General features: G+C 51.3%; 2 protein-coding genes across 2 annotated transcripts; one reads left to right on the top strand and one right to left on the bottom strand.

Moving 5' to 3' along the window:
• Positions 1–627: 627 nt before the first annotated feature.
• SRARP (steroid receptor associated and regulated protein) lies at positions 628–3,496 on the top strand (the record flags this gene model as incomplete). Its single annotated transcript, XM_080921900.1, has 2 exons — positions 628–733; positions 3,078–3,496. The coding sequence occupies exons 1-2, from the start codon at positions 667–669 to the stop codon at positions 3,494–3,496; spliced, it is 486 nt and encodes a 161-aa protein (XP_080778026.1). The 5' UTR covers positions 628–666.
• Positions 3,497–12,733: 9,237 nt separating this feature from the next.
• On the bottom strand, positions 12,734–15,744 carry HSPB7 (heat shock protein family B (small) member 7). Its single transcript, XM_080921797.1, has 3 exons — positions 15,456–15,744; positions 14,833–14,966; positions 12,734–13,631 (listed from the first exon to the last, which is right to left on the bottom strand). Exons 1-3 carry the CDS (start codon positions 15,649–15,651, stop codon positions 13,452–13,454), a joined length of 510 nt encoding a protein of 169 aa, XP_080777923.1. The 5' UTR covers positions 15,652–15,744; the 3' UTR covers positions 12,734–13,451.
• Between the last annotated feature and the right edge of the window lie 583 nt (positions 15,745–16,327).

The raw sequence follows: 16,327 nt of genomic DNA, 5'->3' as shown, positions 1-16,327 counted from the left end.
AGCCCCCCCCCCCAGCAATAGATTTTAAACTTACTTTGATTTATAACTTTCTCTGTTCTGTAAAACTACCGAAACTTTGTAAAATTGCTTCCACACTGAAACATGGAATTTCGGTAAGCCAAATCTAAGTTCCTGGGCCACAATCACTCAAAATGGCTCCAGAATAAATGCTTATTCCCATTCATTGGGGGCGGTGGCTTTGGTGTTGACATCTGTTTCACAGCCAGGCATAGCGGTCCCTCTGTCATTCCATCACTGGGAGGTTGTGCCAAGAGAAATACAAGTTCAAGAACAGCTCACTATTTGCTTGTTAAGACCCTTCCCCCTCCAAAAATTAAAGGAAATAAAAGTGAATAACTAAAAGCCAGAGCAGCCAGGTAATGCCTGGAACTGGAAGGGATTAAGGCTTGGCTGAGAAGCTTCCAAAGAGCTATGTCAGGAAGGAGCCGGACTGGACCGGGAAAAGATAATATCTGCCTGATAGGAAACCTCTCCCCTACACCCAACAACCTGTTGTTATAACCTTTCAGATCAAAGAACTCCCCAAGGGCCAGAAGTCCCCCAGGGTCCCTGCGGAGTATGAAAGGTTTGACTTCAGGGTAGGATAGCTCTTACACCTCCGGGAAGCTGCGTTCGAAGACATTTTCAGAAGAGCACAGGGAGAGAATGGCTTCCTCAAAGGACACCAAGAACTGGAGAGCCAGCTTTAAGGATTCTAGCGTGGAGAGCTCTGGTAAGATGGGACAGTGGTACCTTCATGCTGCTGAGCTTCTCCAAGCTGAGGAAAAGACCAGCTGAGCAGGAGAGAGCAGGCAGAGAGCCGATGGCTAGGGTTAAGCTGCCAATGGGCTTCCCATAGTGGGTGCATTAACCAGCAAACCAGAGCATATTCCTCTGAGCTGGGGAAAAATCAAGGTAGGGAAGAGATCTGGGATGTCATTTGCATAAGTAGGGAAGTTACTTTTTGTTTATGTTCGTTACTTTTTGTTGTGTGTGTTACTTTTTGTTGCCTGTGTGTTACTTTTTGTTACTTTTTGTTGTGTGTGTTACTTTTTGTTGTGTGTGTTACTTTTTGTTGCCTGTGTGTTACTTTTTGTTGCCTGTGTGCATATGCACACACAGGATGTCTGAGTAGAACTTCAGAGTTCATCATCTATCTTGGTCATATGAGATCTGAAGCTCAGACTTGGGTTGTCAGGTCATAGCAAGTGGTTTTGCCTTCTGAGCCATCTCCTGGTGTGTGTTGTGTGTGTGTGTGTTGAAGAGTGGTTTTGTGTACCATGGTGGCACACACCATTAGTCCCAGCACCCAGGAGACAGAGGCAGGTAGATCTCTGTGTTTGTGTCCAGCCTGGTCTACAGATTGAGTTTCAGGACTGCCAGGGCTACACAGAAAAACCCTAGGCAGGGGTGGGGTGAGGTGGGGTACATATAACACACAGCAGTGGTGGCTTCTCTTCCTCCTCCTCTTCTGCTTTTGGTTTTTTTGAGACAGGGTCTCTCTGAATAGCCCTGACTGTCCCAGAACTTGCTCTGTAGACCAGGCTGGCCTCGAAATCAAAGATCTACCTGTCTCTCTACCCCCCCCCAGACCCTGCCCCCACTCTCAGAACTGGGATAAAAGATGTATACCACCACTGCCTTGTTTAGGCTGATCTCAAAATGGGATTCCTCCCAAGGTCTTCCCAACTGCTGGGATTACAAACCTGAGGTACCACACCTGAGAGATGAGAATTTAGACAGTGTTTCTTCATGAACAAATATGCTTTATTTAATTGATTAGTGCTTCTTCCCTGTGCTGAGCTCGGAGCTGGGAGCAGCATGGTAGAGCATTTACAACAGGGACCCCCGGCAGACCACCTCAGATATCAGTGTATTTATTGTAGGTGGTGGTGAGGATTCTGTGGGGCTCCCTAAAGGCCACCAGCACCCATGCTAGCCAAACCTTTGTTTTCCTCCTCTGTCTAAGTTCCCCCGGCTTCCCTGGATTTTGCTATTTACAGTATGGTCCAGAAGCCTGCATAGCTTCTAACTCAATCATTTCTACTTAACTTTTTTTTTTTAAGATTTGTTTATTTTATGTATGTAAGTACACTGTAGCTATTTTCAAATACACCAGAAGAGGGCATCAGATCTTATTACAGATGGTTGTGAGCCACTAAATGGTTGCTGGGATTTGAACTCAGGACCTTTGGAAGAGCAGTCAGTGCTCTTAACCATTGAGCCATTTCTCCAGCCCCCAATCGCAACTACTTTACTTTTTTAATTAAAAAAAAATTTAGTTTCCTTCCTTTTATTCTGTATAGAAATATTTTACCTACATCTATATATGTGCACCATGTATGTCCCTGGTGTCTCTGTATTCCCTGGAACCGGTTATAGATGGTTATAACGCACCATGCGGGTGCTGGAAACTGAACCCCCATCCTCCATCTCTACACCCCCTCTTCACCATACCTTTATTTTCCCTCCACCGCACGGTTTCTCTGTGTAGCCACGGCTGTCCTGAAATTCGTAGATTAGGCTGACCTCGAACTCACAGAGAGTCACCTGCAAAGGCATGTGCCACCGTACTTTTTGGGACAGAGTCTCCCACTGAACCTGGAGCTGACTGATTTGACTGGGCCAACTGTCAAGCCCCAGGAGTCTGCCTGTCTTCACCCCAACCCCTACACTAGGATTGTAGACCTCCTTGTGAATCCGGACTTGTGCTGAAAGGACCAACTGAGCCATCTCCCCACCCCCCAGCCCTGCACTATAAGGATACTCCCTGGGCAGTTCACAAGCCAGATAAAGCTGAGACACACCCATGGGCTAGGTTTGAGGTTTCTGGGAGTGGGAGAGAAAGGGAGAACACAAGGTTTAAACTTAGAGCTAACCAGTGGGTAAAGGCATGTGATACAAAGCCTGAGGAACGGAGTTCAATCCCCTAGAGCCACAGGGAGGAAGGAGAGAGCAGACTCCATGAGTTGTCCTCTGACCTCCACATGCAGACCACGGCGCATGTGTGCCTACAGACACACACACACTTAGTTGGCTCTGCTAACCCAAGCTTTTCCTGGGACTTTTTCCTTTAGATATGCAACTGGCCTGCGCACACAAGGCTGTCCCCACAGCTCACGTCACGTTTATTATTGACTGCGCAACTGGGAAACAGGTCTCCCTGGCAGCATCCACAGTGCCACCCAAAACATCAAGAGCCGACCAGGGATATGTCACCCCGCCCATGAAGACCTTTGTTATGTTCTGTGGAAAAAACACAATGCCTGGGACTCCGGACAGTCGCGGACCCCCTGATGGAGCCAAGGATACCTTGCCACCCTGCAAAGGACTCCGGGCTCCAAACTCCCTCCCTACCAGCCTACCCGGTCCCCAGAATGATCCTAAAACCCAGGGGAGCTCCTCAGAGGCTGGAGCTACAGAAAAGCCTTCAGCTCGGGAGAAGGTCAAGCACTCCCTGAAGGCTCTGTCCTGTCTCTGCGGGCGGGTGGAGTAGTTTGGGGTGGGAGCAGGGTAAGGGTGGGAATTCGGGAGTCTTTGAAGCCGGAAGCCAAGAAGACGGTGCTAGATGCACCGGAAAGACGTAAGGGCCAGTCATGTCTCTGTCCTCTTCCTCCTCTGCCAAGCTCTCCGCTGAGGGCTGGCGTGATACCAACCAAGCGCTTTCTACATGTCCTACGCTGTTGCTGCCGTCATGGTTTTCTTGAAGCTTAGAAGGGGAGAAGGGTTGAACAAATGACCATATAAATAAAAACAATAGTTTTGAGCAGACTGAGGGAAAGGAATCTGCTCCCCGCCCCGCCCCCCCCCCCAAGCCTGGCGAGCCTGGTTCTGACAGATCCTGCACATGCTCTCTGCCTTACTAAAAAACCTAGACTCTGGGCAGGAGAGATGGCTCAGCGGTTAAGAGCACTGACTGCTCTTCCAGAGGTCCTGAGTTCAAATCCCAGAAAACACATGGTGGCTCACAACCATCTGTAATGAGATCCGATGCCCTTTTCTGGTGTGTCTGAAGACAGCTGCAGTGTACTTAAGACACATAAAATAAATAAATCTTCAAACAAACAAACCTAGACTCTATTCCTACAGCTGGCCACCAAGTTCTATTCCCTTATTCCCACTTCCTCCTCCTGAGGCTGACTACCATGGTCCAGCTATCAAAGTATTGAAGTTTGGCAATCAAAAGTCCCCTTCGGCTCATTAAAATTCAACACCTCATCCTAACATGGTGCTCACCCCTTGTACCTTTATAAACCGCCATTTTCCCATGTGCCACATTGGTATCCTCTGTCCAGAGGCAGTCCTTTGTCTCCAGTGGGTGAAAGTGAGAGACAGACAAACACCCTCTTCCCTCTTCTTCTTTTTTCTCTTCCCTTATCTTCTATCTCCTGTCTTTGTCTCTCTCTCTCTCTTTTTAATTTTATTTATTTAATGTATGAGTGCTTTGTTGCATATACGTTCACCTGCCTAAAGAGGGCAATTGAGCCACCCTCAATGTGGTTGCTGGGAATTGAACTCAGGACCTCTGGAAGAGCAGTCAGTGCTCTTAACCACTGAGCCACCTCTCCAGCCTCTCTCTCTCTTTTTTAATTTAATTTTTATTGGATATTTTCTGTATTTACATTTCAAATGTTAATCCCTCCCCCCCCCCCGCTCCCATTCCCTCTCCCCATCCACTTGCTTCCATGAAGGTGCTCCCTCTCCCAACCACCCTCTCCACCTCAGTGCCTTGGCATTCTCCTGCACTGGGAAAACACTCCTTCACTGGACCAAAGGCCTCTTCTCGCATGTATGTCAGACACTGTTATGAGAATAATGCTACTGAGACTCTGCTACTGGAGCCAAGGGTATCTCCATGTGTGTTCAGTGGTTGGTGTTTAGTCCCTCTGTCTTAGTCTCTTATTCCTTGACCTCTGTTCCTTTGGGGCAAATAAATCTCCCTTGTGCTGAGAACTTGGTCTTTCAGGTCCTGTGGTAACACAGTATGATCTGAGAAATAGAAAGAGCCAGCCCTGGGGAAGTTTTTCCTTCTTACAGAATCTTCTCTACTAGATTCTGGTGCAAGTCAGGGAGAGCTTGGGGGTGTCCCTACTGTGATGGTTAGGGCCGATGGATATACTAGTTGCTGTCACCTTGGCTTGGGTGGGGTCCTGGTCCTGGAGGTGACTGGAAGGATATGGGGAAATAGAGAGGAGTGATAGGCTCAGCTAGACTCAAAGGAGGGAGACTGAGCCGGGGCATAGCTCAGTCAACAGACTTATCTTCGCACTCGGGAGATGGGGCAGAATCATAGTCAGAGACATGGTGAATCTGAGGCTAACCTGGGCTACATGAGAGTCTCTTTTTAAAAAGTGAGGGATATACAGAAAGGCAGTGGAGCATCACACCGGGCATGGTGACATATGCCTGTCATCGTAGCAAGACCACCAGGTTCAAAGTCACTGTCAGCTACATAGAAATCTCAAGGTCAGCCTGTGACCCTATTTTATTATTTATTCATTTTAAAGACTTATTTATTTTATGTATGTCTTCAGACACACCAGAAGAGGGCATCAGACCTCATTACAGATGCTTGTGAGCCATCATATGGGTGCTGGGATTTGAACTCAAGACCTCCGGAAGAGCAGTCAGTGCTCTTAACTGCTGGGCCATCTCTCCAGCCCTGACCCTGTTTTAAGAAAGGGGGAAAGATGGTTTGGCATGCAGCTCCATTGGTGGAGAGCTTGCCTGGCATTCGTGAAACTCCAACACTCCGGAGGGAGGAATTAGAGGGTCGGAAATGCAAGGTCATCCTTGGCTACATAGGAAGTGTGTGGTTAGCCTGGGGTATCTCAAATATGTAGAGAAAGGATGAGCCACAGACGGAGGTGGTACAGAGAGCAGGCTAACACTGCCCCCTAGAGGTACAGGACAAAATGAATTTGCTCTAGTCCCAGTCAACCTGGGGACGGTTGGAATGGAGGGTATCAAAACTCCGGGTCAAAAAATACTATAATGTTGACTAGTTTACTTAGTGGCCATACTATTTTTATTTATTTAGGATTTTTATAGGAAACAGAGTCTCACTACTAGCCCAGACTGGCCAAAATTCACTGGCCTCATTTTTGGACAATTCTGCCGTCGCCTCATGCATGCTGGGACTACAGTGTGTGTTGACACGCTTGGCTGTGACCTCTTTGTTGTTTTTGCTTTTGTTCTGAGACAGGATTTCTCTGTGTAGCCCTGGCTGTCCTGGAACTTACTTTATAGACCAGGCTGGCCTCTCACTCACAGAGATCCTCCTGCCTCTGCCTCTCAAGTACTGGAATTAAAGTGCACAGAGCACAGAGTGGTATATATTGAGTGTTTACTGTACTTAAAGGAAACAGCAGAATTCGTATCGCCAGGGACAAGGAAACTTTTTATTTATTTATTAGTTATTTTCTTTAGTTTTTCAAGTCAGAGTTTCTCTGTAGCCCTGGCTGTCCTGAAACCTGATCTATAAATCAATCTGGTTTCAAACTCAGAGATCCATCTGCCTCTGCCTCCCAAGTGCTAGGAAGTTTTATCAACAGACCCCAGATGCCTACTGTGGCCTACTAGGCCTACTGTAAGTTTGAGGCCAGCCTGGTCTACAGAGTGAGTTCCAGAACAGTCAGGGCTGTCTGTCTCAAAAGAAAGGAAGGAAGGAAGGAAGGAAGGAAAGAAGGAAGGAAGGAAGGAAAGAAGGAAGGAAGGAAGGAAGAAAATAAAGAAAGGAAGAAGAAAAGAGACAGACAGACAAACAGAAAAGGACTAAAGAATCCTGGCCCTCTTGACTACAGAACATGCGCAGGCAGGGAGGAAGCTGAGGGGCTGGCTGTTAGCTCTGGCCAAGGAGAGAGATACTTTGGAGCGACGGTTTAATATAAAAGACTCGTGTCCACTGGGAACACAGGGTACACTCTGCCCTCTCCTGTTGGGCATCCCTGAGTTAAAGCTGCTGAGAGTTCCCTTGGAGAGAAGCCTGGGGCTGCATATCTACCTCCGACCAGCAGGTGTCGCCCTATCACCAGCTGGACTGTGTTTTCCAACAGCAACGCCTTCGTTCTGTTCACTCCCGTGTCCAATAATGAGTGTGGGTGCCAAGCATGGTGACTTTTCTGAATGTAGCCACTTGGTGAAGGTTCGGGGCTCAGGCGCCGTTCTTGTACTCAGTAGAAGCAGCTGTCGCTGTAGGTACAGACTAGAGGCTGTATGGGTGGCATGCCATTCAGGATACTCCAAGTCAGTCTGTACACAGACGGGGGTTTTTTAAACTGCCATTTTATGAACGAAGAAACCGAAACCAGAGAGCAGAAACCCTTTGCCCACGGTCATTGATTATTCAGGAGGATGGAAGAGCAGAAAGAGGAAGGAAGGGAATGGGGGAGGAGTGAGGAAGGAGAAGAGGCAGGGATGGAGGAAGGACAAAAGCAGGGACAGAAGAATGCCAGAGGACCAGAGAGGGAGGAGGAAGGGGAAGCAAAAGTTTGCAGCCTATTCCTCTCCTGGAGGCACCCCAGAAGATCCTGCTCCTTTCCATGGCTCCCAGACTCCCAACAAAGACTATTCTTACTTCCTGCCTCTGTTTGTTGCAGCCCAGCCAGGTCCTCAAGAGCCTACTCCTTGAACTGTATCCACCATCTTTAGGGTCCAAGGTTCTGACCTTGAGCTGGAGTAATGTTGAGACAGGACAGTGAGCTTCTAAGAGATCTTTGGTCTCAGGGTACAGCCTGGGGAAATGGGACCGGGTCCTCATTCAGAAGGGCACCCCAGAAATTCACTGAGTGTGACACAGGAACCGTTAAGGCCCATTAAAAAACAAAACAAAACAAAATAAAATAAAAAAACTATTCTTTCAGGATGAAATCTCTAGACCTAACATTCTTAGCTATCCAAAATATAAAGGAATTAATCCAGTTGGACCAAGATACTACCCTTAGTATCTTAATTAGTGTGTGTATATATATATATATTCACAATACACAAATACACACACACACACACACATACACACACACACACACACAGGGTTTCTGCTAGAACTTGGCAGTACCATCACCAATAGTGATGTGTTTATAAAAAGATAGAGGGGGAGTATGTTTTGTTGATTGTGTGGTGAGGTGTGGTTAAGGGGAGGTGCCTCCATGGGCCCATACTGCGGCATCCCTTCCCTCCGAGGGACAGCCACACAACAGTTTAATATAGAATAGTTTATTTCAGGACATGGGGAGGGGCGTTAAGAGGTTAGTAGGGGCAGAGAAAGGCAGAGAGAGAGAGAGAGAGAGAGAGAGAGAGAGAGAGAGAGAGAGAGAGAGAGAAAGACAGAGAGAGACTTGGAGAGAGAGAAGAGGGGAGGGGAGGAGAGGGGAGGGTAGTGGAGGCTGGTCATGAGCACATGGTGGGAGAGGGAGGAAGGGAATGGGGAGGGAGCAGGAGCAAGAGACAGGAAGGGGCAAGTAGCCCCTTTTATAGTGACTCAGGAATACCTGGCTATTGCCAGCTAAATGGGGCGGAGCTTAGACAAAATGCTAACAAATAGCCTCTCCTGGAATCTCTTCAGGCATTCCAGTTCTGCCTCGGCTTCTCCCTGGGATCCCACCCACCCTGTGCCTTCCACCACAACAGGCTGCACCGTCATCAGTGGCTTTTCCGGACCTGTCTTCAGGAACCCCAGTGCCAATACAGTGCCAAGCCTAGCTGCTATTCACTGACACATGGGATACGCTTACACATCCCAAAGTTTGGCTGCCGGTGCAAGACAGAGCTTTGGTCTCAACGATGCTGGTCTCCCTTAAATTACAGCTGATTTCTTCAGCCCCAGCTGCCCAGCACTAATAATTGTGCCAGCAAAGCAAATGTTTCAAGTAGTCATTTGTTTGGCTTTGAGACAGTGTCACTATGTAGCCCTGGCTATCCCCGAGCTCACAGAGATCCACCTGTTTCTGCCTCCCAAGTGCTGGGACTTAAGGGGCACACCAACACATCCAGCATTTTAGTGGTTCTCAATTCAAGATCTTCGATGCTCCCACTGAACAGACCTCTGAGGGCTGAGCCTTCCATGGCTCTTCCAGCCCAAGCTTCGGCTACTACCACAACCCTCCCTAAAACACTGAATCAGAGTCACCACAGGAGACCTAAATTTTGCCTTAGCTGGGGATTATATTGCTATAAAACACCATAACTGCTGGGCTTTCGTGGCACACGCCTTTATTCCCAACACTCGGGAGGCAGAGGCAGGAGGATCCCTGGTTTACAAAGTGGGTTCCAGAGCATCCAGGGCTAGACAGAAAAACCCTGTCTGGATAAACAAACGAACAAAAGACGAACACCACAACCAAAAGTGTCTTGGAGAGGAAAACATCTTACACCTTGTAGTTCATCATCCAGAGAAGTCAGGGCAGGAGGCCCGGGAGGGGCAACTGGCTTGCTCCCCATGGCTTGCTCAGCCTGATTTATAATAGCACCCAGGACTGCCTGCCTAATGATGTTCCTGCCCAGTTAGCTGGGCTCTCCCGTCTGAACTGTCAAGAAATGCACCACAGACTTGCGTACGGGACAATATGACAGGGCATTTTCTCCACTGACGTTCTCTTTTCCAGAATGATGCTAGTAGCTTGTGTCACGTTGACATAAACCTAGCACACGTAGGAAGCTGGAGATAGGTGGAATAATTATCCCTTCAGTGAGATGATGTCCTTAGCATCCCTGACCCCAGTGCAGTGCTGGTAACCCGCCACGAGGTTCCTGACTCAGAAAGGTCCAGCTTTTCCTTTCTGTGTTCTTTCTGTCCCTCTCTTTCAGACACTGCCCAGAGCGTGAGTACACCCTCTCCAGGACACCCAGCTTCCTTACTCTTTCCTCTAAAGCGTCCTCTCCACCACGGTGACCTCCACGATGGCTTAACTCAGACAACACATTTCCCCCCTTGCCCTCCATTTTCCTCCCACTGAGATTGATAGACGCCTGCCCTGGAGTTTTTCTTTTACAACTCTAATAAAATAGTCCTCTGTGCATAAACTCTGTCTTTGCTTGACTTGCAAACTCTTTGGAAATGGACCCGTTCTTGTACGTTCTTGGTAGTTTCAAGCTCACAGACAGCGCCAGGTTAAGGGCCAGTTAGTTGTTGGCTGAAGATTGAGGGGGTCTAAGGCTTCTAGGGGTTTTCACTCCAGGGCTCAGGATGCTGAGACTCAGGTCTCAGAAGGGGTCCAGGAAGTACAACACAGGGGTTAAGCTCCACCCCCAATTGCTTTTCCCTGGAGGGAAGGATCAACCCAGGTACAGGTCCTGATGAGCTAGAGACAGCGTGGTTCTGAGTGGCTGCAGCCATTACACAGAGACCTTCTGCCACTTGCTCAGTGACACACCGCTTAGAGGCAGTGAAGCCAAGATTTTAATCCTAGGTGACCAGTCTCTGGGACTGATGAGGGACCGTCCCTCCCCTCTTTACCGAGGCTCCTTTGATCTTTTCCGCACCAGATTTGGGAGCAAGAGCATCAGACATAGAGAGCGCACAGGAAGGGACTCTGGTCTGGGAGAAGAGTGATGCCTCTTTAGTCCACACTTGTTACTGAGCTATGGGAACGCTGTTACTGTGTGACTCTGGGTGAGGGCCCATCCCTCCCTGAGCCTGGGTCTCATTATCATATAGAGTTTGGACTGGATCCCCGAGACATAGGCTAGCCAAACAAATGGACAGAATGCCGAGCTACACCCAGCCAGGACTTTACTTTTGAGACTTAAACTCTTGGATCTCTATGGCTTGTAGAAGGGAGTCTTTGGCTTTTGGTCTTCTTATCCCCTGGGGCCTGGGGCAGCCCCTGGCTTGGCATTTCCGTAGGTCTCTGAGGGCTCCATCTTTCCAGTTTCTCCTGGCTGATATGCAGGTCTTTCCCCAAAGTTACAGGACATAGGAATTCCCCCTTCTCTCTGCATTCTGAAGAAGTAAGGGTTTCCGTGTCTGAGGGAGAGATAGTCAGCCCAGATCAACAGAGAGTTTTCCAGAGCCACAGGCAAGAATTCAAAGTCACAGTGATGGTACTTCCAAGCTGGATGACTTTAGATCATTTACTTGACCTCTCTGAACCTCCACATCGGTCCTTGTGAACGATAATACAATCTTTCTCTCAGGATTGCCGTGTGGTGCCTGTACTGGGGCTCTCAGAATTAAGCTTCAAAGGTGGGGGCGGGGTGCAGGACCTGCAGCCAGGCCTATATTTAGTCTAGAAAGGGTGGGCCAACCCTGGTGCCCCAGCAGGCGGAGCTGAGGAGAGACTTGTGGATGGTCGCCGCCCCCGTATCCCCCGCCCTCCCGGTCAGCAGGGTCACCTTGGCTGGAGAGACAGCCCAGGGCTCCATTAGACCAGAAGAACCTGGTTTCTAGCGGCAGTGGCTGTGATCTGTGGAGCAGCCAAATAGATCCTGATATGGGCGGCACAACCCCACCCCACCCACCTCGGGGTCGGTACCCTTTCCAGCTCTGGCTCTCAGGATGACGTAGTCTTCTCGCCAAGGTGAACCTGACCTCGGGTTGGGGGGCGAGTGAGGAAGGTTGTCAGCCCCGCCCCCCGCCTCAGCCCCGCGCTGATGAGTGTTGGGGCTGCAAATAGCCCAGCGGAATCCGTGACTCACGAGGCTGGAAATACTGAGTCCCCATCTTCCCTCCCTGTTTCGACCGCGGCCGCCAACGCAGCCTGACACTCTTGATTTCAGTAGCTCCTGGGGGGTGGGGGGGATAATGGGAGGAGCAAGGGAACCCCCTCCCCCCAGAACACGCCAGGCTTACAGCCATCCAGCACCCCACCCTGCAGTGGCCCTACCCCCTAATTCCGATTGGCTGTGTCTCCGGAGCTGCGTGAGTTTCGGCCAATCACTTAGCCTCTCTGGGCCTCAAAGGCCTCATCCGGGAGAAAGACGACGTTGTAGCCCTTGGGGCGTGACAGCGCAGCAAATAGTGCTGGTTGAATCCAGCTCAGACATTCCTCTTGAACGAAAGAGTGAATCCAAAGAACCGGGCAGGCAGCCTGGAGACAGGGCGCTTGCTATAAGCGTTTCTGAAGACTAACCCCGGGATTTCTGCAAGCGGGTTTGAGGAGAACAGGCTGCCTCCCTCTCCCCCAGACACGGAAGTCCCCCAACCTTCCTTCCCCAGCCCAGATGTCCACCCCACCCACTCTGGCCTTCTTCCCAGGTAGAACTTCAGGTGGGGTCTCCACAAGTCTGTCGTTCTGTCCTTTTATTGTGTACAGGTTATAGAGACTAGACTCCCGCAAACCCCTCTCCCACCCCCCCCCATCTGAAGGGTCCCAAGACTGCAGGAGCCAGAGGCCCCAGAGACTCCAACTAACACTGAACTTCCCCCTTTTACACCTGACTCTACATGTGGAGACTGAGTCAGAACCCAGGTCCCCCAGGGTTAAGGCTGACAAGGGTTTTTGCACTGGATTTAGGGGCCAGAAGGAATCTGGTTTGGGGCTCTTCCTGCGGCCACCGCCCCGCAGTTAGGGCGAAGCAGGGCATGTGGCTCAAGAGAGGTGGAATGAAGGGAAGTCTCCCCAGTACACAGAGGTGAGAGGCTGAGAGTGGCTGAGGCAGTGCTGGCTGCAGAGACAAAACTGGGCATCCAAATGGCTCAGAGACACCATGTCTCCACTGATGAAGATAGAGATGCGAAGTGTGATTCTTTAATGCTTCAAATTGGGCTCTAACCAATGGGAATGAGTATTTATGGGATAGGACAATGGTGTGTGTGTGTGTGTGTGTGTGTGTGTGTGTGTGTTGTGTATACAAGTCCTGGCTCTCCCTCTCACTTCCACAGAGGACTCTCTCTCCAGGGGCAGCCACCCAGGAGGCTGGGGCTCTGGCCTCACACACCAGCAGCTGGAGACAGAATCTTCATGTCATTTTAATAAACTCCACCTAGGCACAGGTGTTCTTGTCTTGTACAAGTAGCTGTTAGAGGCTCAGGGTGACAGGTAGACCTGGTCTGAGGCTTCAAGAGTTACAAGGGAAGGTGACAGTCATGGTTATCTCTCTGCCTTTCCTGAGGCAGTCCACCTAGGCCAGAAGCACTGCTTGTGGCCAGCCTTTTCTATTCCATGTGCCAGGACGGCCCCTGGTCCCCTGCTTTGCAGAAATGCCATTGACGTCACCCTGTGTTACAGACTCTTTCCTCATCTTGCTCCCCAAGTTGGTACCCCAGCCCCTTTATCGTGAACTAAAATAGGGAGGGTCTATCTGGGTGAGGGTATCAGGTCTCTGGACTGCCTTGGGTGAAGAAGAGGGCCCTAGTTTGGGGCGGGGTTGACCCACCTGGGGCATAGGAGTGTGTGGCATGACTGGGGCCTGGGCTGAGATGTTCTGGGGAGCCACTGTCTGGGGTCATGGTGACCTCATCAGCAGGCCAACGGGGGAGGAGATGGGGGGGAAGGCCAAGGGTGGGGAGACCCTCAGATTTTTATCTCTGTCCGGAAGGTCTGCTGGACATGTTCTGTGTGGGGGTGACGACGCGCCCGGATGGTGAGGCTGCCATCCTCTCGCAGGGCCGAGGTCACCGATGTGGGGTCCACATCTTCTGGTAGTTGGCACTTATGAGCAAAGGTGTTCATGACTGTGCCATCGGCTGCCAGCTGGGGGACAGATGACAGGTCAGGAATGGCTGCCCCAGCCTTAACCCCAACCTGGGTCCTGGTGACACCCAATCAAGCAAGAGTCTCTTCTTTGTTCTCTGTCCTCAGTTACTCCAGTGTGTGATGAGAGGTTCAGCAATCAGGTGCAAAAGATCTGGCCAGGGGTGTTGGGGTGGCCAGGAGCCAAGGGCTGTGCAGAGGGGCTCAGAGGTATTCAAGGGGTACCAAGGGAAGCTGGGTATAGAATGTGGTTAGGTGGGGCTCAGTAAGCGTTAAGCTTCTATAGCAGTGACTGGAAGTCTGGGACTCTTGAGCCATAGTGGGGAGATGACACAGCTGTGCCCTCTGGATCCCCAGGCACCCTGAGTGTCTACCACCAGGGCCACCGCCCCTCCCCCACAGCCCAGCTAGCACATAGTGTCCAGTGGCGTCGGCTGGCTGAGTCACTCTTGAGATGTGGGGCTGGCACGTGCAGCCAGTGGCTCAGTCCTCGAACCCCTGGCAGGGTTTCCCAGCGTCCAGCCTGAGTTGGGGGAGCCAGCCAGGCTCGGGGCGGGGGAGGGGTGGCAAGAAGGCTTCGGTAAATATCCTCTAAGAATCAGCACGGGCCTAAGAGCTGGGGCAGCTGCTGTCTGTGTTGGCCATGCATCATCTCTGATGATCTAGGTACCCTGAGACTCTGGGAAAGGAACGTGAGGTCTAGAGTAGGTGTGACTCAGCTTCAGGCCCAGGATGGAGGAACCAAGACAGGACCCAGGCTTTTGCCTCTGGGATGAAGGTGAGGGAGAGATGTGATAGGAACGGACCATGCTGCCCCAGGTTGGGTGTGTCCTTACCATCTCCTCTATCCTGTGTCAGAGAGCTGTCCTTACCCCACTTGGGTCACTCTCCTCAGCTCACTCATTCAGGTTCCTTTCTGCCCACATCCCAGCATCCCTCGCCCATCCCTAGATGGTCCTCGGGTACCAGGGCATGTCCCCCAAAGACAGGTTCTGTGAACTTTAGGTTAGAGAGGGACAGGTAAAGGTCCCTGACCTGTGAGCCTACAGGCTGCAGTTTGCCCTGGGTGAGTACAGACAGGGAAGGAACACAAGTCAGGGTACAAAGTCTAAAAAGACGGGTGAAAAGTCAGACACACAGAACCGGCTAGACCAGGCAGAGTGCAGGAGCAAAGATGGGGTAGGCCAGGGGCCAGACTCACCTTCTCAGCTCGCACCTCGATGTGGTTGTTGGAGGTGGTGACGATGATGTCTTCAGGGGAGAAGTCTCTCATGTCCACTGTAAACTCGTAGGCATCCCCGAGGGTCTTGATGTTTCCTTGTCCCCCAGGACGGGCTGTGGGCAAGGCCACCATATAAGCTGGGCACAGAGCAAGCCTGGCCCTCAGACCCCGCTCCCTGATCTCTGCTCTTCTCTTGGGGAAATGAGCGGCTCTCCCAGGCAGCAGCCCCTCTTGTAGCCTACCTTGTCCCTGAGGGATGGAGTAAGGTGAGCCCTTCCTTCAGCAATCTGACCTAGACCTGGAAGCTCCGAGGGGCCAGCCGCCCCTCAGTCCCAGCCCCAGCCCTCCAGGGTTCCCATTACAATGCTGGCCATATGGGACTATTAGATTCCCATCTCACCCCTAGGGTCCCAGGTGGCCCACCTGTATTACAGCCACATCTGTCTTGGTGGCCAGGTCTCTCTTGGCAGCCACATGTGGCTGTAACCCATGCAGCACCTATTCCAGGCAGGTAGTGGGCGGCTACAGTGTGCTCAGCGATGGCCTGGAGCTGTTGTCCCTCACCTGTGCCCCTCCCCTCCCCTCAGAGCCCCAGCACTTGCCTGGGAAGGCCAGGGGCTCCGAGTGAGGCAGCATGAAATTGCCAAAATCGTCTGAGAACATGCTCAAGGCCTTCTCCATGGGTGGGTCCTGGGCTGGAAGGGCACGGGAGGTCGAAGAAGAAGAGGAGGAGGAGGAGGAAGAGGAGGAACGAAAGCTTCTCTCCGCTCTGAAGGCGGAGGAGGTCCGATGGCTCATCCAACAGGCAGCAGGGGCCCTGTCCAGGCGGGCAGGGGCTGGGCTGGAGAAACGTGTGGGTGCAGGCCTCCAGAGGAGCGTGCCGGGGCCCCTGACTGCCAGCCCTTTATAAGGCCCAACTGTCCCTGGGCTCGAGGCCAGCCCCTTGTCTGCTGGCTAAATTTAGGCCTCTTCATGGCCCAGAGGGGCCTGGAAATCTTCTTGGGAGAAAGGGCTCTGCTGACAGCCCTGACACAGGAGGGCAGGGTTGGAAGGCTGAGCTCACTGCCTGGCTCTCCAAGCCCAGAGCTCCAGCCCCAAGGGCCTCCGTACCTGCCAGGGTACTTACCCCTAGGACTTTGTGGTTTGCTGGTCCCCTCATTAGCCTGGGACCCTAAAGAGAGTGTGTTCATGCAGGCACTCTGAGGGACTCCAAGAAGTTCCAGGTTCATCTATCTCTCAAGGAAGGCTGAGAAAGCCCAGGGAGGGGAGATAGAACGTGTGGGTGACCCCTGTCAACTGACACAGGGGACTGGTGATTCCTTACTTCATCCCCACTCTCAGGACCATAAGTGGCAGAATACAAGAGCCAGCAGCTGGAGTTGGGGCTGTGGGAGTAGGGTGGGGTTGGGCCCAGCTTCAGGGAAGGAGAAGATAACTTCCGTAACTGTCTTTAAAGGCCTAAGAGGCCAAGTTG

The sequence above is a fragment of the Micromys minutus genome, assembly GCF_963924665.1.
Source record: "Micromys minutus genome assembly, chromosome: 9".
NCBI lineage: Eukaryota > Metazoa > Chordata > Mammalia > Rodentia > Muridae > Micromys > Micromys minutus.
Note: the sequence above shows the minus strand (reverse complement) of the source record. Positions and strands in the feature narration are given on the sequence as shown.